We start from the raw sequence: 25,654 nt of genomic DNA on the forward strand, positions 1-25,654 counted from the left end.
TTCTATCATTCTATGACTCTATTTTCCTCAGTGTCAAAGTATCAAATACTAAAGATCATGGAGTTAAGGTTAGAGGGGTTGAGTTCAAAGGAGAAATGCATGGCAGGTTTTATACGTAGAGTGATGGGTGCCTGGAGCAGTGGGTGTATGGTTCCTTACTGTTGTTATAGCTGGGGGTGGCAATGGGAATACTCTCCCACTGCCTATTAAATACTCCCAATGACGTGTGCCTGAAATAGCCTCTGACAACCAAGTCCAGCTCCTGGTCTTCACGTGTGGCTGGTGGAACTGTTTCTACTGACAGGAGAAGGGGCAAAGGCGGGATACTGGAGCTTTGAAACCAGTCACTTCAGGCAGATGGGGCTGGTTGGCAGCTCACCTATGAGAAGGAAAACTCTAATTTCAAACCTGCTGCCACTCACGGGGAAGGCTTTGGGGAGGAAGCACACAGAGCTGACGACCCTAACACAGTCCCACATTGAGTTCAACTCTGACTGGCAACTCCTGTGACGCTGCTGGTGCCCGACTGTATCGGTCTCTGCCGTTCCTTTGTCTTCATCAGATGTGTGAAGAGGGGGAGCTTGCTACATGGGCGACAGCTTGCTACCCAGGCTTGCGTATCTAGACAGCTAAGATGCAACATCCATGGTCCACCCTGATGGACAGAGGCCTCATCATCTCTTCATCAGATGGGGGGTCAGGAATGTGTGGCCAGGGGGTCCGTGCCACCCCTGGCACCAGGCAGTGCCACCCCTGGTGTTTAAGAGGCTCTTAAATGAATGGTCAGAGAATGGAAAAATCTGGACAGAATGAATTAGTTTAATTAGGCATTTAACTACTATTTTAATTATTTCAGCACCACTTTATTGACTGAATGGCCTGTTCTTCTGCCGTACTGTTCTACAATCGATGTAGAAGGGAGAGAATGATGAACTGGCGTATTTTCAACATGTCATCCAATGTTAGAGATATCCACCTTAAAGACGCATCGCCATTCATTGTAAGTGGGTCTCTTTATTAACACATTAGATCTGCCATCTGAGCTCCTTGCAATTTTTATTTTGGAAGACGAGGCACACAGGTGGGCCTGGCTTTGCAATCTCTCACGCTGCGACTGAAATTGGAGTTGGAAAAACTTAGTTTTGCATGCCGTCCATACAGAACATTTCTAAACATCAGTACAATGAAGTAGAACAAGGGAAAAGCAATAACAGAATGCTGAATATACACTGAGTGTGCACTGTCTTAACTACACCTGTTCTTTAATGTAAATATCTAACCAGCCAATCATGTGGCAGCAACTCAATGCATAAAAACATGCAGACACAGTCAAGAGGTTCAGTCGTTGTTCAGATCAAACATCAGAATGGGCAAGAAATGTGATCGAAGTGACTTTGACCGTGGAATGATTGTTGGTGCCAGACGGAGGGGGTTGGAGTGTTTCAGAAACTACTGACCTCCTGGGATTTCCACACACAAGTCTCTCGAATTTACAGAGAATAAAAAGAAAAAAAAACATCCATTGAGCTCAATTTCAGCGTGTGAAAATACCTTGTTAAAGAGCGAGCTCAGAGGAGAATGGCCCGACTAGCCAAGCTGACGGGGTGGGGGGGGGGGGGGGTGACAGTCACTCAAATAACCGTGTATTACACCAGTGACATGCAGAAGAGCCTCTCTGAAAGCACAACATGTTGAAGTTTGGATGGGCTACAGCAGCAGAAGACCATGAGCATACACTCAGAGGCTACTTTATTAAATGTAGGAGGTATCTAAGAAAAGTAGCCAATCGAGTGTAGTTTTACCGTTCTAGAACAAGCGCCGCAGTTGGTAAACAAGGTGCGAGGGCTATGACAAGGTAGGCTGTGGTTCAAGAATTCATCTTATGTTCTATGTTCTTACGATGGTGATGGAAAAGGCGCCCTTGGGTCAGGTGCTTTGGACTTTGGGAAGTAGGAAGAGAACGGAGAATGTCTTGTGTGGGTGGGGCCTTTGATTATGCCGGCTGCCCGACCCAGGCAGCGAGAAGCGCAGACAGATTCTGGAGTTGCACCCGGAGATGGTGCAGCGGTAAACATCGGCGAGGGTCAACGGGGACATGCCAAATTTCCCTGAGGCGCTGGTGTGCTTTGTTGGTCACTGTGCCGTCGTGGTTGGACCGCTGCAGAAGCCTGTCTATAATTCTACGGTAATATATTGCATCAACAGCTACAGACAGCTTTAGAATAGTATATAACATCAACAAGTCAGTATGGAGAGGGTCTCCCCTCCCCTCCCCTCTCCTGCGGCACGGTTGACGTTCTGCGAGAGCAGGTCCATAAGCACCTGCCCGCGGCCACAGCTTGAGTGCGAAATATTTTTACTGGATGTGATTCAAAACTTTGGAAGTTTGTAGAAGAGCTCGCTGGGCAGGGCCACGCCATTTCTGCCTCTCGGATATGGGATTTAAACGAGCTTGAGTCATCCCGGCCTGGGGTAGGAGCGAGGGAAGTGTTTTTCCCCCCCTCTCGCTCTCTCTGCCCCTGTTAGTCTGGGTCCTCCGCAGTCTGAAAGGATCCGGGATTGTGTGCGGGTGACAAAATTCCACTATGGGACAGACTGACAAAGTTCGGAGGAAAGTTGTGAAGAAGTTTGCCTGGGAGTTTTGGGAGCCGTTGCATGCGCAGCTGGAAGAATCTGTCCCCGGCCAAAACGGAGCATGGAATTACTGAGGAACCTCGCTCTCTTCGTCTGTTACCTCGGCTGCTTCGGGAACCTGGCCGGCTCCGAGCCGTCCCGCAAGAGCCAGCCCGGGCTCCGACAGGGCATCGCCGGAGCTGCGCCAAGCAAGAGGAACCCCAGCGAGAGGGGGCCGAACCTCGGAGCGGGGAGATGGAGCGCCGGGCTCGGCAGAGCGACAGCAGGAGCTAGGGCGGCGGTGGCCGGCAGGGGCAAAGGCAGCGGCAGGACCGGGGAGGGGGAGAGAGGCAAAGGAGAGGGCGGCGGCTGGCGGCGCCTGAAGGGGGCAAGCGGCAGCCCGCAGGTGACCCCTCACGACTACATGCTGTTCCTCTACAAGACGCTGTCCGTCACTTCGCGCAGCGGCTTCAACGGGAGCCTGCAGCAGCCGGCGGCGCTGGCCAACACCGTCACCAGCTTAGTGGACAGAGGGCAAGGTGAGAATCGGGGGGTTCGGACGCGGGGCTGGGAGGAGGGGATGCACCCTAAAACACACACACACACACACACATACACACACACACATTTACAGTAACATGGTCAGACACACACAGTGACACACGGATACACGCACACACACAATTTGACAGACAGTGACACACACATTGACACGCGCTGACACACTAACGCACAAACGCAAGCACATTCACATACACTCACACACACGGACACAGACACACACACACTGACATACTAGGGGCATATATAGTCATAGACTCTCTCACACACTCACTCACACACACACACACACACACACACACACACACACACACACACACACACACACACACACACACACACACACTCTTTGGGGAACTGGCCGATTCAGACATCGTCTTCAGCTGTTAGAAAGTTCTGCCCTATGTCAAACTTAATTTGGTAAATCTTGGCGGTCCCGATACTCTCTGCTTACCCCCTCTGTTACCCGGGATCCGGCAGTTTAATTGACTGGAGGGTTAGGAGAGGAGACACGGCACACCATCTGTCGGACTCGGGGCAGGTGGGGGGGTTAGCCGGTCTGAACGTGAGGTAAATTCCAGGCTGCCTGAGGCAAGCCGGAGTTGGCGAGGGGAAAATTCTCCCCACCGCCGGAGCCCTAGGACTGACTGGTCGCCGCCCAGCCGGGGTACCTTGGACACTCGCTGTCGGGAAGCGACCCCCTCCTGGGTTGGGCTAAGACCGCTTCTCGCGCCTCTTCCGACCTCTCTGTGCCCCCGTTATCGCGGAAGGCTTGTGGTTCGGAGGGTCACCCCATCTACCCCATCTCCCACGCGCTGGGTGCCTGGAATTCAGGGTAACAAAAGCTCAGCTCTCTCACCTCCCTTCTTCCTCCCCCCTCTCCCGTGTAGCCGGGACAATTGTTCCAGCCGGTTGACACACCATTTGCTCGAGAGGCGGGGGACGCGGCCGCAATACAGAACAGATACCTTTTGCTGGGGTTCACACTGGTGCATTGGGGATCTCCGGCGGCCGGCATTAAACAGGGACCGGCCAGTGTTAACTCTGACTCTTCGCTCTCCCAGTTCCTTTATCCTTAACTGTGGCAAGGCTCTCTGAGTGTGGGTACAATGACATAGAACAAAGCATATAAAACGTTACAGTTCAGGAGAGGCGCTTCGGCCCACAATGCTGTGCCAACCTTTGAACCTACTCTAAGATCAAACTGACTCTTTCCTCCCACATTGCCCTCATTTTTCCATCAACCAAGAGTCTATCCACCATCCCGACAGGACGTTCCATATACCCTTTATTCTCTGGGTAAAAATCATTACCTCTGACCCCCCCCCCCCCATACTTTCCTCCAGTCACCTTAAAATTATGCCCTCTCCGCCCTGGGGAAAAGTAACTCTGTATCTGGTTGACCACTTTCTCCACGCCATTTACCATCTTATTCACCTCTATTAAGACCCCTTTCATCTCCTCGTCGGCAGACAGATGGAGCTCATTGAATGCCGGCCGAGATTAATCGTTCCCTCTCCCTCCCCCCCCCGCAAAGGACCACCCTTTGACCGTCTCCAGTCGCCCGGACTCTGGCTGACTGCGGTGCGTTCGCGTCGCCGGGAGCCCAGGGTGCGGCGGGGAGAAGGTCGGGCATTGTAAAACCGATTGTCCCGAGTCCTCTCTTTTGGTCTGGACTTGACGCCGCCCACGGCGCTAAGATTTCTTTGAATGTCTCCCCTAATCTTACATCCGGCAGAAGCTGGCGGATTCGAGTGGGGAAGGCGCTGGTCACCATGACCCGGATAGTCCGCCCATAGTTGGCGTTCCTGTGAAGACTCGTCTTTCTGCTTCACCGGTAGTCGGGGTGGGCGCAGGGGAGACCCGCACCAACCCGGTGCAGGCAGAAAGAGAGGCTCAGGTCAGGGTATCGGGCTGGAATGGTGGGGGGGGGGTGCAGTGGGGGTGAAGGGGAGCTTCTAGAGTGGGGAGGGGAGAGTGTGGGAGGGGCTAGGGGTGAGAGTGGTGGAGAAGCAGGAGTTTGTGTGTGGGGGAGAAGTGTCAGTTTGGGCAAAGTCTTCTGACAGGTGAGAGGGTGCAGGGCGAACATGAAAAGTTAGATGGTTAAACTGGATTGAAGCCATCTCTATCCCCCCTCTTCATCTCCTGCCTCTGTCCTTTCTCCCCATCTCCTCCTTCTCTGCCCTGTCTCCTTCTGCACCTACCCTCTTCTCTCTCTCTTTCTCTTTGCTCTCCTCACACACTCATTAACTTGACCCTGGTTTCTCCAGATCACGAAAAACAAAGGACTAAAAGATGCAGTGTGCAGTGGTATCCATTTCCACGGTGACATGTCACCTGTTCAGGTCTCATCACCAGCCACTAGATGATTTGGTTAGAGTTGAGGCCCTCCATTGGTCAGAATTGACCATGGATGTTGTGTCCTAGCAGTACGATGGAGAGTAAGCAGAGACCGATATAGTTTGGTATCAACAGTGTCACAAGAGTTGTCAGTCAGCAATGAACTCAACATAGGGCTGCCTTAGGGACCCCAGCTCTGGATATTTCCTTGGGGTTAATTCCTGGAGCCTTCCCAATGAGTGGGTATACCTGCAGGACAGTGGAGATATGAGATCAGAGTTTTCCTAGATGAGCTGCCAACTATGGCCGATGAGCCCCATCTGCCTGAAGTGACTGGTTTTACCCCTTCTCCTGTTAGTAAGAATACTTTTAAGGCAACAAGAGCCCAGCTTTGCCTTTTCTCCTGGTGAAATGGTTTGACCAGGCTTAATAACTAAGGCACACATGAAGGCCAGAAACTGGACTTGGATGTCAGAGGCTGTCTGAGATGCATGCCATTGGGAGCATTTAATAGGGGAGGAGCCTACCCTCACTACCTCCCACAACTGTGAGAACCTGGATAGAGTTAGCATTGGCTAAAACAAATGTGCAACCAGTGGGTGTTTAGTGTCACCAACTTTTGTGGAATAAGCCCTATCTCTTCTTTAAGGCACAATGCTGACATCTTTGATCAAGCTCTGTCACCTGTCTCAAGATCCATCAAAGTGGCTTCAGGTTAATCTCGCAAGATGTTCAGACATGTTAATGATGCTGTTACAGATTGGGTTGTTTATTATTAAATATTATCCCCAGGCAGGACCAGTAACCCATGCAAGTTTCATCATTCCCATCTTACAGACTATTCTAAGAATGAAAACCATATTTTCACACTCATGTGTGTGTGTGTGTGTGTATTTGCTTCTGTGTGAGAGAGAGAGAGAGGAGGAGAGAGGGAAAGAAAGAGAAGGAGAGAGAGGGAAAGAGAAAGAGAGGGAAAGAGAAAGAGAGGGAGAGAGAAATTGATGTATTGCATTAATCTTTCTTGGTGGTAGACGTCATGTGTTTGGGAAGGTGTCAAAGATGCCTTGATAAGTTGCTGGAGAGTATTTGTAGATAATGCTCACTGCAGCCTGAGTGTGTCTGTGGTGGAGGGGGTGAATGCTCAGGTGGCGACTCTGTGTGCCAAACAAATGGACTGCCCTGTCTGAAGTTTTGCAGGTCTTGTTGGAGCTACACTCATCCAGGACTCTACCACTCTCCTGACTTTTGCCCTGTAAATGGTGGAAAGTCTTTGAGGAAGCTGACCTGTATTCGTAAGGCTACTGCAGTCAAATGCAATCCTAGTATGATCAAAAAGATTCTTCAGCTGCTGGAAATCCAGAGTACACACACACACACAAAACACTGGAGGAGCTCAGCTGCTCAGGTGGCATCTATGGGTGGAATAAAACGCCAACATTTTGGGTTGAGACCCTTCTTCAGGACTGGAAAGGAATGGGGGAAGAAGCCGGAATAAGAAGATGGGGGAGGAGGAAGAGTGCTGGCTGGAAGGTGATAGGTAAGACCAGGTGGGTGGGATGAAGTGAGAAGCTGAGAGGCGATTGGTGGAAAAGGTAAAGGCCAAAGAAGATGGAGAGTGGATCATGGGAGGAGGGGCACCAGAGGGAGGTGATAGGCAGGTGAGGAGAAGAGAAGGGGTGAGAGGGGAACCAGAGTGAGGAATGGAAGAGGAGGGAAGGGGAGAAGAAAAGCTACCTGAAGCCGGAGAGATAACCCAGTGATGATCAATTACCTGCTCAGGATCTAAGTTGAAACTGTCCTCTTTGGTTGGGGAGTGGAAGATAATTGTCAAGGCCACCATGCTGCAAGACCCAGAGCATCAGGTTCTGCAGAACGGTGTCTGGATATCCCTGGCCCCTGGGGGCACAAGAGGCAGCAGATGCTGGAATCTGAAGCAACAAACAATCTGCTGGAGGATTGGGCAGGCAGCCCATTGGCCAGGCAACTCACTGGGCAAGCAGTGCCTGTAGGGGAATAGGAATTGCTGGCATTTTCTTTCAAAACCCTGCACCAGTCCCAATGCAGAGTTTCAACCAGGAATGTCAACAATCCCTCTCTCGCCACAGATGCTGCTCGACTTGTTGAGTTCCTCCAGCAGATCGCTTGTTTATCTGTGGTTCATGTTTCTTTGATACCACATGCACTGAATTCTTAACTGACCCTTTGTAGAAACAGGGGTAATATTCAGGAAGGTTGAAATTGACAAGGGTCAGTTTAAATGCCACCCAGGATTTACTTATTGTTGCCCATTACACCTACTGGGGTTAGAGAAGCAATGAAGGACCCCCATCTCTGGCGGTGTTCCTTCATCACGCTAGTAGCTTCCTCTCGGTTCTCAGTACTGTCAGACATGCAAGTTCCAGCTGGAGACTCAGGAATACCGTCACACTCAGATGTAGAGGGGTTCTTCATTGCTGTTTGACCAGTCAGGGTTGTTAGCCCTGAGCTGAACCCCTGAACCTGGAGGACCAGTGGATTTATTTTCCAACAGTCCAGGATTGATTTATTTGAGATTAATTCACCTAAGGGGTGGAACTGGAATTGAACTGGTTTACTATTGTCAAATGCACTGAGATACAGCGAAAAACTTCTCTCTGCATGCCATCCAGACTGGTCATTGTAAATGTAAGTGTAATGAAGCAGTAAAGAAGAATCGCAATAACAGAATGCAGAATATTACAGAGAAAGTGCCGTGCAGCTAGACAATAAGATCCGAGGGCCTTGATGAGGAAGATTGTGAGATCAAGAGCTCACCTTTATCACACAGAAAGTCACCCTAGGGTGCCCACCACAGGATGGAGGACAGGTGTGGCTCGCTCAGAACAGCTACTGTTTGGCGGTCGGATCCCTGTCAGTGTGTGGGAGTGGCACAGCAGGTACTCCTGCTGTTTGACCATTCCGGCAACCTGGGCTCGACCCCAAACTCCGGTCTCTGCGCCGAGAGAGAACACATGGTTTTCCACTGAAATTCCGGTCTCCTCCCACATCCCAAAGGTGCGCCGATAGGCTAATGAGTCCTGCAAGTTACCGGCAGTGTAGGTGAGTGGCAGCCAGTCAACTGGGGGGAATGATCTGGCGTGTCTGAGGGAGAATAATTTGTATTGCGACAGGGCAAGGAGAGGGGGAGCAAGACTGATGGGATAGTTCTCCTTGGAGCAGGAATGGAACTGGGGCCAAGTGGCCTTCTGAGTCATTATAAGCATAAGATAATCTTCTCATCCCATCTATACCGTGGTAGCATAGCAGTTAGCGTGATTCTGTTGCAGCTCAAGGCATCAGAGTTCAATTCTGACACTGTCTGTAAGGAGTTTGTATGCTCTCTCCGTGACTGTGTGGGTTTCCTCTGGGTGCTCCGGTTTTCTCCCACAGTCCAAAGGCGTACAGCTTATTAGGTCAATTAATCATTGTAAATGGTCCTGTGATTAGGCTAGGATTAAGTCGGTGGGCTGCTGGGTGGTGCAGACTGTTGCGACTGTTTTCTGTCGTAGCTCTTCCAAATAAATAAATATGCAAGAAGTGAATTCTAGAAAGTCATCGGTGTTAGGGCCACGGAGTAATATGTCACACAAATAGGCCATTCTGTCCACCTCACCTGTGCTGACTTCAGCCCAGCTAAACTGCCCTATATGCCTGTAATTGCCCTATATCCCTCTAAATCCCTTTCATCAATTTACAAATGTCTGTCCTATCCAAATGTCTTTTAGATATTATCATTGTAAATATAAGCTTTATTTGTCACATAGACAGCGAAATATATAGTGAAATGCATCATTTTGCATCAACGACCAACAGGGACCAGGAGCAGCCTACAAGAGTCGCCATGTCACCAGTGCCAACAAAGCATGCCAATAACTGGCTAACTCTAATCTGCATGTCTCTTTGGACAAGCTATTTTGGCGCCGGAATATGTGGCGACATCTGCGGGTTGCTCTCAACGAATGCCTGGGTGTGTTGACTGTTAATGCAAACACAGCATTTCACAGTGTATTTCAATGTGTTTGTGATAAATAAGCTTGGATCTTGAATCTTGGGAACGCACATGGCCATGTGGAGAGCAAACAGACGTCTCACAGACGGAGGAGGGAAATGAACCCCAGTTGCCGGTACTGTAAAGCATTGTGCTTTACAATGCTACTTTTCCACCTCGTCTAAGAGCCAGCACTTATTGTACTCACCTCAACTACTTTCTGTGGTGACTGACTGCATGTACTCCCCACACTCTGCATATCCACAACAAGCGTGGCCAACGACAAATAACCCATCTAAACAACAGCAACAACAAATAAGCCCATTTAAAACCTCCACAGCTGACCCTTCCCTCGCCAATGGAGAGTGGTCTTCTGTGTAACGAGGAACTAAAAAATAAAAGAAGCAGAAAGAGTATCAGAACCAGGATTAATATCACTAGCGTTTGTCACGAAAGTTGTTTCGTGGCAGCAGTACAGTGTAATACAAAATAATAAATAACTATAAATTACAATATATACATACACACAATACACACACAGAATTTAAATAGAACAGAGATGAGGAGAAATTCCTTTAGCCAGAGGTAGTGAATCTGTGGAATTCATTGCTACAGACAACTGTTGAAGCCAAATTATTGGGTACGTTTAAAGCGGAGGTTGATAGGTTCTTGATTAGTCAGGATATTAAAGATTATGGGGGGATGATAGGCGAATGGAGTTCAGAGGGAAAATAAATCAGCCATGATAGGATAGAGGAGAAGACATGATGGCCTGAATAGCCTAATTCTGTCCCTATGTCTTATGATTTTATGGTTTGGCGGTTTAACTTCCCTCCCAATCATTAGCAAACCAAATGGGATTTTCCAAAGATCTGCTAGTCTTGCGGTAACAGTTTGATTCCAGATCGATTTAAAATTCCTCAGGCGGTTTTGGTGAGCGTTGATCTTGGTCCCTGGATCTGAGTTACTGGTCCGATCACAGTAATGTAATTGCTATGATACAGACCCAGTCTACACCCAGCCCTTGTAGTGCTGCTGCTCCACATCCAGACCACTAAGAGGAGCTCAAGATCCTTCAGCCGACTGAGTAACACATGGACGGATCTGATGATGCAATTGACAAAGTGATTACATCATGGATTTGCCCGTGGTACTGGATACTCTCCACTTTGTGTCCATGTCCCACAGAGCAACGCTTACCTCGATGGTAGAGGAGAGAGTAAGCAGGTTTGTCCCAGTTATAGAGCCTTCATCCCAACTAGTCCATGCAAACATGGCGCTCACTCAGCTAGTCCCAACTTTCCTGCAGTCGGCCTATCCCTCCATGTACCTTTCCAAGTGCTTATTAGATGAGAAACAGGAAACTCTGTAGATGTTTCTTAAATGAGACTATTGTACCCGTCTTAACCACTTCCTCTTGGAGGTCAATACAACCACCACCTTCTGTGTGAAAAAGTTGATCCTCGGGTCCCATTTTAAATCTTCCCCCCTCAGCCTAAACCATGCCTCCTAGTTTTGGTCACCCTTATCCTGGGGAGAAGACTGCTACCTTCCACCTCATCTAAGCCATGGTTCCAAACCTACAGAGGAAGAATTAGGCTATTGGTCCTATCGAGTCTGCTCTGCCATCCCATCATGGTTGATTTGTTAACCTTCTTAATCCGATTCTCCTGCCTTTTTCTCATAACCTTTGACACCCTAACAAATCAAGAACCTATCAACCTCTGCTTTAAATATACTCAATAACTTGGCCTCAACAGCCATCCAGGGCAATGAATTCTACAGATTTGGCTAAAGTAATTTCTTTTCATCTCTGTTGTAAATTGATGCCCCTCTCTTCTGAGGCTATGCCCTCTGGTCCTGTTTTCACCCTCTGTAGGGAACATCTTCTCCACGTCCACTCATCATCTTTTCCAAGGCTAAACTGGGAGAGTCTTTGCCCAACAGACCTATGTTCCCAGTGATAATACTGAGACGTGGACACTGTGCCTGTCTTTGACAGACTCTGTATGCTCCATGGGCCTCTCTGTTAGGGATAAGAGACCATGACATACAAAATGTTCTTGGGAACCTCTGCTGTAGATTAAGAACAGAAAAAGCACAGAGTAGCAAAATGGTGGCGATCTAACAAATGCCTCCAACCAGCAATACATGGGCTGTTTTGTCCTGTCATTCTGGGAAATATTTGGCAGCATTTCTTCCTGAGACGTCTGGGCAGGATCACTGTGGAGTCAATGTTGCAGCTTGTCAGAGCATCCTGAAATAAGGGTCATTGTTTGAAAGCAAGTGCTCACTCCTTTCGGACAGTGATGTCATAGAATCATAGAATAATGCAAGACAGAAACAGACCATTCAGCCCAACTGATCCATGCTGACCCAGTCCCATCCAACCGAGCTCCATTTGCCCAGGTTTGGCCCATGTTCCTCTAAACCAGGGGTTCCCAACCTGGAGTTCATGGACCCCTTGGTTAAAGGTAGGTGTCCATGGCATAAAAAAGGTCAGGAATCCCTGATCTAAACCTTTCCTACCTATGTACCTCTCCAAGTATCTTTTAAATGTTATTAATATACCTGCATCAACCACCTCCTTTGGCAGACTATACCACCCTCTGTGTAAAAACGTTGCTTCCCAAGTCCCTTTCAATTCTCTCTTCTCACTCTACCCTTACCACTTAGTTCATAATGCCCCTATCCTGGCAAAAGACGGTATGCATTCACCCTCATGAATTTATACCCCTCTGTAATATTGCTTCTCATTCTCCTACATTCTGCTCTGTTCGACTTCTCCCTGTAAGCCAGTCTTGAAGTAGTGGCAACATTCTTGTAAATCTTTTCGTCTCCTTTTTCAGTTCAGTAACATTTTTCAGAATCAGGTCTACTATCACGGCTGTATGTTGTCAAATTTGTTATTTTGCAGCAGCCGTACAGTGGAATATATTAAAAAAAGCATATGTATGTAAAATAAATTAAATAGTGCCAAAACTATAGTGAGGTAATGTTCATTGGTTCATTGTCCATTCAGAAATTGGCTGGCAGAGGGGAAGACATTCATGAAACATTGAGTGAGTGTTTTCAGGCTCCTGTGCCTCCTCATGATGGTAATCATGCGGGTAGGTCTTGTCCTGGTTGGTGAGGCTCCAGCACGATGGGGGATTCACAGTTAGGGATATCTGATAGCAGAGCGGAAGAAGCTTTTCCTAAAATGTTGAGTGTGTATCTTCAGGCTCCTGTACCTCCTCTTTGAGGGCAGCAAAGAGAAGAGGGCATGTCCTGGGTGATGGGGTAACCTTTTTGAGGCATTGCTTTTGACGGTGTCTTGGATACTGGGGAGGCTCGTGCCCATGATGTTCACAACTTCCTGCAGCTTTTTACGATCTTGTGCGGTGGCCTCTCCCCCATACAGATTGGGATGCAACTATACCTCCTCCCTGATCGAAGCAATGAGAAGAGGGCGTGTCTTTCCTATAGTAAGCTGATTGAACACAATGTTCCAAGTGTCACATACAACTGCAAATGGCAGATGCGATGAGATCTTTCCTATTGAAGGATAATGGTTTTGGAAATCTCTTCCTCATACAGCAATCACAGAAAGGACTTTCAATATTTACAAAGCAGATGGTAAGCAAGAACATAACCATTCTCTAGGTAGACAGGACTGTGATGTTTGGGTTACAGTCAGGTTAGGGCACAGTGCGCTGTAGAATAGTGGCTAGCGTAATGCTTTACAGCACCAGCGATCGGGGTTCAATTACCAGACAACAGCGGGATTGAACGCGGGTCGTTGGCACCATGATAGTGTTACACCATTTGCTACACTATCATGTCACTCAGGAGAGTCTGCGCTCCTCCCGTGGGCGCCCCCATGGTCCTGGCCAAGACACTGTGAGGTTGTCAAGTCATGAATTTCCACAGATCGATGGGGATTTGGTTTTATGTTTTATGAGCAGCTTCTTCTCCACTGATGTTGTATTATCTTTAGAAACAGCCTCTTTCCCTCCTGCCGTCACATTTATGAATAGTCCATGAACCCATGTCATGCTACCTCACAATTTCTCTTTTGTACTATTTGTTTATTTGTTTATTTATTGACTTTATAGTAATAGTTTATGTCTCACACTGTACTGCTGCCACAAAACAACTTTCCCCACATACTTCAGTGATAATAAATTTAATTCTGAATATTCAAGGATGCTCTGAGAAGCAGTTGTTTGGTCCTCCTCTGACGGATTTGCAGCAGGATTTATTTTAATTTTTCCAATCTGATGCAAAGGTGAATGTTCAGGTGGAAGGGTTCTCGTCTGAGGTATTAAACTGAGGTCCTCTCTGCCCTCTCAGGAGGGTATAAAGTGCTTTTTTGATGTTCTGGTTAATATTCAGGACATCTTCAAGGATCAATGCCTCGAAAAGGCACTGTCCATCATTAGGGACCATCGTCACCCAGGGCATGCCGTCTTCTCATTGTACCATCAGGAAGGAGGTACAGGAGCCTGAAGGCACACACTCAGTGATTGTGGGGGAGGGAGGGGGTGAGAAAGGAATTCAAGAGCAGTGAGGGAATGTTACAAATCAACAGTGCCCTGCTTAGAGCACACTTGGAGAATTGTATTGGGTTCTGCTTGCCTGGGGTGTAGAAGTTTTAGAGAGGGTGCAGAGGAGATCCACCAGAGACATGTCTTATCAAGATCGGTTGTGTGAGCTGGGACATTTTTGACAAGGAGAAGGAGTACAAGCTGGCAGGTGACAGGTGAAGGGAACTGTAAATAGGTGGGGGAGGGAGGATAATGTAAGAAACTTGGAGGTGAAAGGCGGAAGAGGTAAAGGGCTGAAGGAAAATCTGATGGGAGAGGAAAGTGGACCATGGAATAAGAGGAAGCAGGAGGGGCACCGGGGGAGGTGAGAAAGGAAGAGGTAAGAGGGGAGCAAGAATGAGAAAGGGAAAGAGAGAGAAGGAGGGGGAGATTGTTTATTCCCCTCCATAGATGCAGCCTAACCTGCTGAATTTCTCCAGCACTTTATGTGCGTTCCCTGTGAAATTCATTAAGGTCCTGCTCTCAATAATTGGATCTACCCTAACGTTAGTTTTGAGTTAATAAGAAGGCCTCTGAGCTGGAGTAGCACCTTCACTCGTGGAAGTGAGACCTGGATAATATAGACCGGCCTGGCCAGGAACACTGTTTTAAAAAAATATTCAGTGGTGGTGTTATAGGAGAGGCTTCCTTCCTGAGCTGAAGGCTTGTGAGATTGCAGTATGACTGGTTTATTTTTTTAAGAGTAAAGTTTAGGAAACTTTAGTATCCTGTGTATAATATCCATTTACATCACAGGCTGACTGCAATTGCATGTAGATTTATCATTCAAAATAGTTGGAGTGCTTACACAGCAATCAATAACCTTTCGTAACAGACACAGAATGCCGGAGGAGCTCAGCAGGTCAGGCAGCATCTACGGAACTGAATAAACAGTCAACGTTTTGGGCTGGGACCCTTCTTCAGGACTGGAAAGGAAGGGGGAAGATGCCAGAATAAAACGGTGGGGGGAGGGAAGGAGGGTAGCTGGATGGTGGTAGGCGAAGCCAGCCGGGTGGGAAAGGTAAAGGGCTGGAAAAGAAGGAATCTCACAGGAGAGGAGAGTGGGAAGGAGGAGGGGACCCAGTCGGAGGTGACAGGCAGGTGAGAAAAGGAAAGAGATCAGAGTGGTGAATAGAAGAGAGGGAGGGGAAGAGAAATCTTTTAGTGTAGTCTTTAGAGAGAATCTATTTTGGACAATGACCTAGGAATTTAGAACATTGAACAGAACAGCCCAGGAACAGGCCCTTAAGCCCAGGATGTTGTGCTGAGCTAACTAAATGCTTAAATAAATGAAATGTCAAACTACACGGATCCCTTTTCCCCACACAATGTCCATATCCCTCCATTCTCCACGTATTCATGTGTCTATCTATGAGCCTCTTAAACACCTCTCTTGTATTTGCATTCATCACCACCCCTGCCAGAACACAACACACATACCACTCTGTAGGTAAAAAATTTGTCCAGGACATCTCCTTTCAGTGGTGTCCCAGTGTTTGTATGTTACTGTAAGTGTTTCAAGCAACCGGGGTAGATTTTCATTGACACTGACGCACACTCAATGGCTACTTTGTTGATATCTCCTGTACCTAATAAAGTGGTGACTGAGTGTATTTTCATGATCTGCTGCTATAGCCCATCCACTTCAAAGTTTGAAGTGCTGTGCATTCATTCAGAGATGCTCTTCTGCACACCACTGTTGTAATGCATGGTTATTTGAGTTACAGTCACCTTCTTGTCAGTTTCAACCAGTTTGGCCATTCTCCTCTGACCTCTCTCACTAACGAGGCAGTTTTGCCCACAGAGCTGCCGCTCACTGGATTTTTTTTTGTTTTTCACACCAAGCTCTAAAGACCGTTGTGTGGCAGATCAGCATTTTCTGAGATACTCAAACCACCCCATCTGACACCAACAATCATTCCACAGTCATAGACACTAAGATCACATTTCTTGCCCATTCTGATGTTTGGTCTGAACAACAACTGAACCTCTTGACTGTGTCTGCATGCTTTGCACATTGAGTTGCTGCCACATGATTGGTTGATTAGATATTTGCAGTAACAAATACCTAATAAAGTGGCCACTGAGTGTAAGTAAACAAGCAACATTATCAAAACCCTCTATCAGTTTATTAGAAACTTTAAAATGTTTCCTTGTTTCTTCGCCCGCTAACCCACCCCACCCCCACCCTCCATCATCATTACTTTATCATTTCCTGTCACAGTCACCTTATGTACAGACACTCCTGTGCCTAGCGTCACTTTATGGACATACACTCAGTCTATATACTGTATATTACAAGCTATCTAATGTATTTGTCGGCTATGTGGAACGGTCTATGCTCCAAGTCTACACTGGTTTCGCTCCCCAACTTTTCCTACACCACATCAACAACGCATTGGTGCTGCTTCCTGCAACCATGCAGAGCTTGTCAACTTCACCAACCTTGCCCCAACCTCCACCCTGCCCTCAAATTTATCTGGTCCATTTCCGGCACCTCCCTCCCCTTTCTCAATCTCTCTGTCTCTATCTCTGGAGGCAGCTTACCTACAATGTATATTATAAACCACTGATTCTCATAGCTACCTGGGACTATACCTCTTCACACTGTTACTTGTAAAAACGCCATAACCTTCTGTCTGTTCCTCCGTCTCCATGGCATCTGCTGTCAGGATGAGTGTCACACCTGCCCCTACACCTCCTCCCTCACTACCACTCAGGGCCCCAGACAGTCCTTCCAGATGAGGTGATACTTCACCTGTGAGTCTGTTGGGGTCATCTACTGTAACTGGTGCTCCCAGTGTGGCCTCTTGTGTGTCGATGAGACCCGACGCAGATTGGGAGACTGCTTCACCGAGCACCTACACTCTGTCCACCAGAAAAAGTAAGATGTCCCAGTGACCACACATTTTAATTTCTCTTGCCATTCGCATTCCAACATGTCAGTCCATGCCTCCTCTACTGCCATGATGAGGCCACACTCAGGCTGGAGGAACAACACCTTATATTCCATTTGGGTAGCCTCCAACCTGATGGCATGAACATCGATTTCTCGAACTTCTGGTAATGCCCCCCCACTTCACCATTCCCAATTTTCATTTCTCTCTCTCACCTGATCACCTCCCTCTGGTGCTCCTTCCCCTTTTCTTTCTTACATACTTTCTGTCCTCCCCTTTCAGATTCCCCCTTCTCTACCCCTGTATCTCTTTCATTAATCAACTTCCCAGCTCTTTACTTTATCCCTCCCCTCTCCTGGTTTCACCTGTCACCTGGTGGTTTTTCCTCCCCTCCCTTCACCTGCTTACTCTGACTACTTAGCTTTTCTCCCCAGTCCTGCTGAATGGTTTGACCCAAAATGTCAACTGTACTTTTTTTCCATAGATGCTGCCTGGTCTGCTGAGTTCCTCCAGCATTTCATGTGCGTTGCTTTGATTTGCAGCATCTGCAGATTTTACTCTTGTTTATTTATATTTATTGTTTTTTATTATTGTGTTCTTTGCCTTATTCTGTTTTTTTTTTGGTGCTGCATAGGATTCCGAGTAACAATTATTTAATTCTGCTTTACACTCATGAACTGGGAACAATCTTGAATGCTACACCCTTGTGGGCATGCTATGTTGGTGCTGGAATGTGTGGCCATGCTTATCTTTCACTGACTCAGAATATCCCCACAATAAAGGGTGAATGAGAAGAGACCAGGTCTGTGGTTTCCCCAATCCACTGCGACACTGGTAGACATCTTAGTGGTGATGTTGTCAGAGAGGGTAGCAACCACAAGGCCATGAACCGGTCTGGAGTCAACGTTGAGTTGAAGAATTATGTAATGTGATCCATTCTTCATTGTCCGTTTGGTTTGCCATGATGGTTGGCAGGTCCATGGAAAACGTTCAGCTTGTGGTGGACTCTGCACCCTGCTCAGCCGTTAGTCCCAAGTAATGGAATGTGTGCAGATTGCTGCAGTAATAGTTTACAGGCAGGAGGTACCTCCACTGACGTCACCTCCAAAAACTGCATGCTGTTGCTAACCCGTAACTGTGGTGCTGTGTCAAGTAGGCAAGAGCCTGTTTTACTGGTGAACTGTGGCCCTTCAACCAGAAAGTAAAACCAAGCACTTCACCGCAGGGGAGGATGGCTTTCTGTCAAATTAAACCACTCGGCTCCACGGATCCCAGACACATTCTACACCAGGGCTACCGTTTGGGGAGGAGGGTGGGGGCTGTGGTTGAAACTTAGTTAACCCTTCAGATGTTCCTCAAGATTCTTAATAACCCAATTTTGGATTATCTGAGGTTTAAGCCTGTGGCAGCTGTTGTTGAGCCTTGAGAAGTGGTCTTCAAGCTCCTCACCTCCTCCCTGATGGCAGCGTTGGGAAGAGAGCACGGCCTGGAGGGTGGGGGTCCTGGATGATGGTTGTCTCCCTTCTGAGGCATCGTCTCTTGTTGATGTCCCCAGCGGTGGGGAGGGCTGGGGGAGCCCACAAGGAGTATTTCCATTTCGCTATGGTTTTATTTTCCATATGTTTTTATTTTAGATTTCCAGTATCTGCCGTTGTTTTTTTTTAAAATGTTCATTTACTGTAACATTCTGCCTGCTTACGTCTTCTAGTCACTCACAGGGATCACTTTGCACTTGGATGGTTCTGACCACTGTTCTTAAGGGAGCGTCTCTCAATGCACCAGAGACTGAGAGAAGTCTGTTAGCTTGCACAGGCACATGGAATTTTTCACTGTGGCAGCGGTGCCAGTCAGTGAATTGGGCAGTGGTAGGAAGGGCACATGCTCTGTGTTTGATGCGAGCCTGGCAGCATCATTCGTACGTCAAAACCAGTCAGTAATAATGAGTTACAGCACGGAGATATCAGGCTCCTAAAGCGGTGTGGATAACTTCAGCCACCTCCACTCAGAACTGGTTCCACCGCCTATGGACTCCCTTTCACAGTCCCTGCAACCCATGTTCTCACTATTATTTATTTGATTGTTTATTTATTTATTATTTGTGATTTTTAAAAAATTTTTGCACATTTTCTCCTCTTTTGCCCAATGGCCGTCTGTGTTCTTTTTCATTGATTTTATTGTATTTCTCTGTTCTACAGCAAATGCTCGCAACAGAGTAAATCTCAGGTTGACTTATACCTGCTTTGGTAAAAAAAATTTACTTTGGATTTTGAACTTTGAAACAGTCCCTTCAGCCCATCACGTACAGTACGTGCCAACTTTTCCTCCCATTTGTTCAAATCCCAGTTGCCTGCAGTGGGTCTGCATCCTTATGCCTCATCTATTTAAGTGTCTGTCCAAATGCCTCATAAATATATAATTATTGCATCAGATACCACTACCTCCTGAAAGGACAGAAGATTGGCTTTATTTGTCACGCGTACATTGAAACACACAGTGAAATGCTTCGAGTCAGCGAGGATTCTGCTGGGCAGCCTGCAAATATTGTTGGATGACCTGCTGAGTTCCGTCAGTATTTTGTGTGAACACTTGGAGTATTGGGTACAGTTCCCCATAGGAGGGATGTGGTGGCTTTAAAGAGGGTGCAGAGGGGATTTACCAGGATGCTAGGTGCTTAGAATGCCCTGCCGGGGTGGTTGTAGAGGCAGATACATCAGGGACATTTAAGAGACTCAGATAAGAGAATTGATTAAAAAAAAGTGGAGAGCTATGTGGGAGGGAAGAATCAGATGAACTCTTGCCCTCACAGTATAACCTGTTATTGTTGATCTGCACTGCACTTCCCCAGTAACTGTAACACTTCATTCTCTTATTGTTTCGACTTGTACTATCTCAGTACACTGTGTGATGATCAGACCTGTGTGATTTTGCAAGACAAGCTTTTCACTGTATCTCGGTACATGTGATTATAATAAACCAATCCCAATTCCAGTAAGATGGCTCCAAGGTCACCATCTCATGATGTAACATATTCAGTGGGATAAGTATTGACTACTGATTGTGGGGGTGATAGTCTGTTTTTCAATCTGTACTACGAGAACTCAGTCTAATGGAAAGGCAGAGGTTCTAATTCTTCATTCCTCTGGGCTGCTACCTCATTAACTCAATTATTAATTCCCTTCTGAGCATCAACAGATTTGTTCCTGAGTCCTGATGAAAGGCCCCAGCCCAACGTTTGTTGACTGTTTCTTCCTCTCCATAGATGCTTCCTGAACTGCTGAGTTCCTTTAGGATATTGTGTGTTACTCTGGCTTTCCAGAATCCTTTGTGTAACTCATTTGTCTTGTTCTCTTTTGCCAGATGATCGCCACCCCTTTGTGAGGAAGCAGAAGTATATCTTCAACATCAGTGCAATGGAGAAGGAAGGGTTGCTGGGTGCGGAGCTGCGGATCCTGAGAACAAGGCCGGTGGACGGGAGGAGAGTGCGGACTCCAGGGAATGTGTACACTCTCCGATTGTCCAAGTGCCCTTCGGACAGGCAGAAACCCATTGTTATTGACTCTCGGTCCATTGACCCATTGGACACACCAAAGTGGGAGGTCTTTAACATTTGGAAGCTCTTCCGTACATCCAGGAAGGACCAGCTGTTGACACAACTTTGCTTTGAGCTGGAAGCCTTGGACAGAGGCAGGACAGTGGATCTGAGAAGCCTGGGCTTTGGCAGGGTGGGACGCCAGACCAAAGAGAAAGCTCTGCTACTCGTGTTTGGTAGGACCAAAAAACGGGACTTGTTCTTCAACGAGGTTAAAGCCAGGTCCGGGCAGGATGACAAGACAGTTTACGAGTTCCTGTTCAATCAGAGAAGAAAGAGGAGAGCCCCTCACATGAGCCGCCAGTCTAAAGGCAAGAAAACGAAACCACGGTGCACACGAAGACCTCTCCATGTGAACTTTAAGGAGATGGGCTGGGATGACTGGATCATCGCACCATTGGACTATGAAGCATATCACTGCGAGGGGGTTTGTGACTTCCCCCTCCGCTCTCACTTGGAGCCCACAAACCATGCCATAATCCAGACGCTCATGAACTCTATGGATCCGGAATCTACCCCGCCAAGTTGCTGCGTACCGACGAAACTAAGCCCCATTAGTATTTTGTACATAGACTCAGCCAATAATGTGGTGTACAAACAGTACGAGGATATGGTGGTAGAGTCCTGTGGCTGTAGGTAGCATTGGTCTGTGTTGCCAGGCAACCAGTACGAGGTGCACACTGGGACTTGAACCATATTGAGTGCAGCAGGTACAGTTGGTTTCCTGGTATTCTCATTTGCAGTCGAGATGCCATAAGCTATCGGTAGGGAGTCGGAGGAGATGTTCTGTGGTGGTGCTGAAAGAGCAACAGTGCAGCTTACAATTAACCAACTGACCACAACGGCCCCAGTGAGATTTAGTTAATGGAGAGTCAGTTCCTCGAGACGCCTGGTGCCAATATCTAAGGCTGACAGATAGAACACATTTAGTGCAATACAGCCACACCACTCACTACCTTACCTAACTCAGACAGATGGGCAAGACGCTGGAGAGAGTAGGGTGGGGGGCGGAAGAGAGGTCAATCTGCGAGACAGCTCCGGGAAGGTTCTTTTCACTAAACCCTATGAAAATATGGCCGATTTTGTAGCAAATCCATCACCATCGAAGTGATCCCATTGGGACAGTTCACAGATTAGATCCAGGGAGCACTGACAGACTGAGAGACGCTCTCAGTTGTGTAGCCTTGGGAAAACAGGAGAGCATTTTAGCAGTGAATGGTTTGCAGCTGCACTGACTCTCTGGGTGAGGATCATCAGCCATTCGAGACTCCAGTGTAGCAGGGCTCCTCGCCTGACATTCTAATCTCATGCAAGGCATATCCTGTTTAAATATTTTTATTTAGCGATACGGCACAGAACAGGCCAGTCTGGCCCTTTGAGCCACACCGTGCAATCCCCGACAAATCCAATGAACCCTAACCAAGCCACGGGACAAATGACAATGACCCAACTGACGTAGCCGGTACGTCTTTGGGCTGTGGAAGGGAACCGGCGCACCTGGAGGACAGCACACATTCCATGGGGGAGGACAGACAGACTCCTTACAGAATGGCGCTGGAATTTAACTCTGAACTCTGGAATGCCCAGCGCTGTAATAACATTTTGCTAACTACTATGCTAGCGTAGCACCCGTAATTAAAAGCCCTTGAGCAGTCTTGATAACAGTGCATGAGGCAGTGGCCCCCTTAAGCCAGTGGCCATGTAAATCCAGCAACCTTGAGAAATGTAACAGGCCAGCAGCTTCCAAATAGAATGGGATCCTAGAACATACCTAGAGCATGTAACAGTACAACACAGTAGAGGCTCTTTGGCCCCAATGTTGTGCTGACCTTCTAAACTATTTTAACGTAGAAAACCTACAGCACAATACAGGCCCTTTGGCCCACAAAGTAATGCCAAACATGTCCCCACCTTGGAAATTACTAGGGTTACCCATAGCCCTCTATAATCAATCTACAATCAAGCCCTCCATTTTTCTTTCATCCATGTGTCTTTCTAAGAGTCTCTTAAATGTCCCTAATGTATCTGCTTCCACTACCACCCCTGTGCTCGCCATACACTCACCCCTCTCCGTGTAAAAAATTTACCCCGCTTAACTTTCCTCCAATCACCTTAAAGTTAGGCTCCCCTCAGCTTAGCCACTTCAACCCTGCGAAAAGGGCACTGGCCATCCACTCGGTCTACGCCTCTTATCATCTTGTACACCCCTACCAAGTCCTGTTAGAAGTGAGAGCCGGGAAGTTTGATTGTGTGCACGTGGCCACAGCAAGGACAATGCAGCCTGCTCGGTTGTCATCCCTTCAGCACCGATCTCCCCTCGGCACCAGTGCACCGTGGCTGCAGTGCAGTGAGCTGCTGTTACCCGTGCTAACCGGTGACCTCTGCCACCTATGTGGTCCAAGGGCAACGGGTACAGGGCAATAGTGCCTCTTGCAGGTTGCCCCCAAGTCGCACCCCCATCCTGACTCGGAGACATATCCTTCACTGTCACTGGGTCTTAGTCACTGAGTTTCCACCCCAGCTCCTCTGTCGTTGTGAGGAGGACTGCAGCTGGACAGTAAGGACTACCTTGTCAGCGTCGAATAGGGATGGACAATAAATGCTGGCAACCTGGATGAGACCAGGCTTTAAAGTACTGGTTCAAAGCTTCATTTATTATCAAATTATGTATGCTGTATGCAACTCTGAGATTTATCTTCTCCAGACAGCCACAAAACAAAGAAATCCATGGAAATAAAGGCCACAAATCTACCTCACCATTTACCAAACGACAATAAAAAAGTTAACAAACTTCACGACACACGCTGGTGATAATAAACCTGATTCTGATAAATGCGTCAAGGGTGGGAAGGGTCATTGATTATGTTGGCTACTTTCCTGGGGCAGCTGCAAGCGCAGACAGAGTCCACGAAAAGGAAGCTGGTTTCTGTGGTGGGCGAGGCTGTGTCCACTACCCTACGATTCCTTGCAGTCTTGTGAGTGGGGAGGGCAATGAGAAAGGAAAACAGGATTATTATGTTCGGTGGGCCCAAAAGGCCTTTTTCCGTTTTCTGTGCTGTTATACCTCCTCTTAACTCGATGAACATCTCATACGTTTCTGCTCAACACTGTGTTACACTTATGTTCGATGGTACACTTCACTGTTAGCAAGGATACCAGAGTTCAAAGTTCAAAGTACATATATGTCACCATATACAACCCTGAGATTAGTTCCCTTGCAGGCATTTGCAGTAAGTGCAAAGAAACACAATAGAATCAATGCTAAACCCCACACAAAATGGACAACAACCAATGTGCCAAGTGGTACCAGTGGACACGTGGCTATCAAATGGTTTCATGTGCCAGTCTGCCCTATAAAGTAAACTCTAATACTGTATAGAATTTGCTCTTGGGAGGGAAGGGGAGATTTAATTTTCGGAAACAGCCACAGATGTAATCAGTGCATGTTGGAACGAAAATGGTTATGTGAATTGTTTACTGTGTGTACAATGAGGAATCTGTTACTTGTTCATAAATGTAACTGTAAATTGGAATTTGTCAGAATTTTCCTGAATCCCTGTACTGCACAAGAAGCTGAACAAATGGGGATGTTCAAGATATAAAAAAAATAGTTCCAGTTCATGCTTGTCGTCACCTGATTGTACGTTTACACAACCAAATGCAACAATGTTCCTGTGGACCACGGTGCACCCACACAGCATCTATCAGTCACAGCACATAAAACAAAGCATTACCACCAATAATAAAGTATAATTCAAAATGCATGTCGTGCACTGTGCAGGCAAAAAATATATTGACTGCAAAAAAAATCTTAAATGAACAAAAACTACACAAATTGCATAGAATCACAAGGCCATGATGGATCTAAATGGGGCAAATCGAGGAAAATTGCTCCCGTTAGCCAAGCGTTCAGATTTAAAGATCTGTGCACATGCTTTGAGGCAGGCAAAGAAATCTTTTGTTGACTCAAGGCAGAGGAGTTAGAATTGGGAGCTCACTACCTGTGGATCCAGTGGAAACATTCAGGGGTTTCTGATAGGGAGTTGGATAGATGCTTGAGACAATGAAGTGCAGGGCTGTGGAGGGAAGCACAGGGGAATAGGACTGAGAGTAGTAACACAAACAACATGTTGGAGGTCAGGCAGCCAACTGTTTATTCATTTCCATAGATGATGCCTGTTCTGTTGAGTTCTTCCGTCACGTCTGGTATGTTACTCTGGATATCCGGCCTCTGCAACGTCTCTAGTTTATGCAACTGAGAGGGACTTCGATTCAGAACCAGCATGGGTCCTATAGGCTGAATGGCCTCCTCCTGTGGTTCTATGCATCCTCAACACAGAACCTGGGTTCTTCCCACCCCTCTTCATTCTATTAACACTCCCTTGTCTTTGTCCTCTACGTTTGTTTACCAGCCTTCCCACAAACCTACCTTCACCGTTCATCTTCACTTGATTTTGACCTCACTATTTCTCCAGTCTCTCTGGAACTCCCTTTTGGATTTATCAGAAAATATAACATAGAATAGTACAGGTCTTTTGGCCCACGATCCTTTAACTCACTCACTCCAAGATCTATCTAACTCTTCCCTCCCATATAACTGTCCATTTCCCTTTTATCCATGTGCCCATCTAATTGTCTTGTAAATGTCTCTAATGATCTATCTGCCTCTACAACCACCCCCCACCCCTGGCAGCTCTGTCTACCCCTGGCATTCCCACCTGTGTTTCCCTCCACTCCAATCACTTTAAAATTTTGCCCTCTATTGCCACTGGCTGTCCACTCTGTCTATCACCTCTCTCCTGTACGCTTCCATCCCAAAGAGAAAAGCTCAATAGCTGACAATCTTATATTGCCGTCCTCCTCCTTTCTCCTGCAGGTTTGCCTTGCAGCTAAAGGAGAAGATGCAGGTTGGATCCTTCCCTGAGGTGTTTAATGTTGTCTTGTTACCACCAGGTTTCTTTAATTAGATTTATTTATTTAACACGTGTACAGCAAAACTTACAGTGAGATGCATCGTTTGCATTCACACCCAATGCAGCCTAGGTATCGCCTCACATTCTGTTGCCCACGATGGTCTGCA

General features: G+C 47.3%; 1 protein-coding gene across 1 annotated transcript; it reads left to right on the top strand.

The window, feature by feature from the left end:
• Positions 1 to 1,712: 1,712 nt before the first annotated feature.
• On the top strand, positions 1,713 to 24,185 carry gdf5 (growth differentiation factor 5). Its single transcript, XM_059980983.1, has 2 exons — positions 1,713 to 3,152; positions 20,343 to 24,185. Exons 1-2 carry the CDS (start codon positions 2,696 to 2,698, stop codon positions 21,212 to 21,214), a joined length of 1,329 nt encoding a protein of 442 aa, XP_059836966.1. The 5' UTR covers positions 1,713 to 2,695; the 3' UTR covers positions 21,215 to 24,185.
• Positions 24,186 to 25,654: the final 1,469 nt, after the last annotated feature.

Source organism: Hypanus sabinus, chromosome 9 (genome assembly GCF_030144855.1).
Source record: "Hypanus sabinus isolate sHypSab1 chromosome 9, sHypSab1.hap1, whole genome shotgun sequence".
NCBI lineage: Eukaryota > Metazoa > Chordata > Chondrichthyes > Myliobatiformes > Dasyatidae > Hypanus > Hypanus sabinus.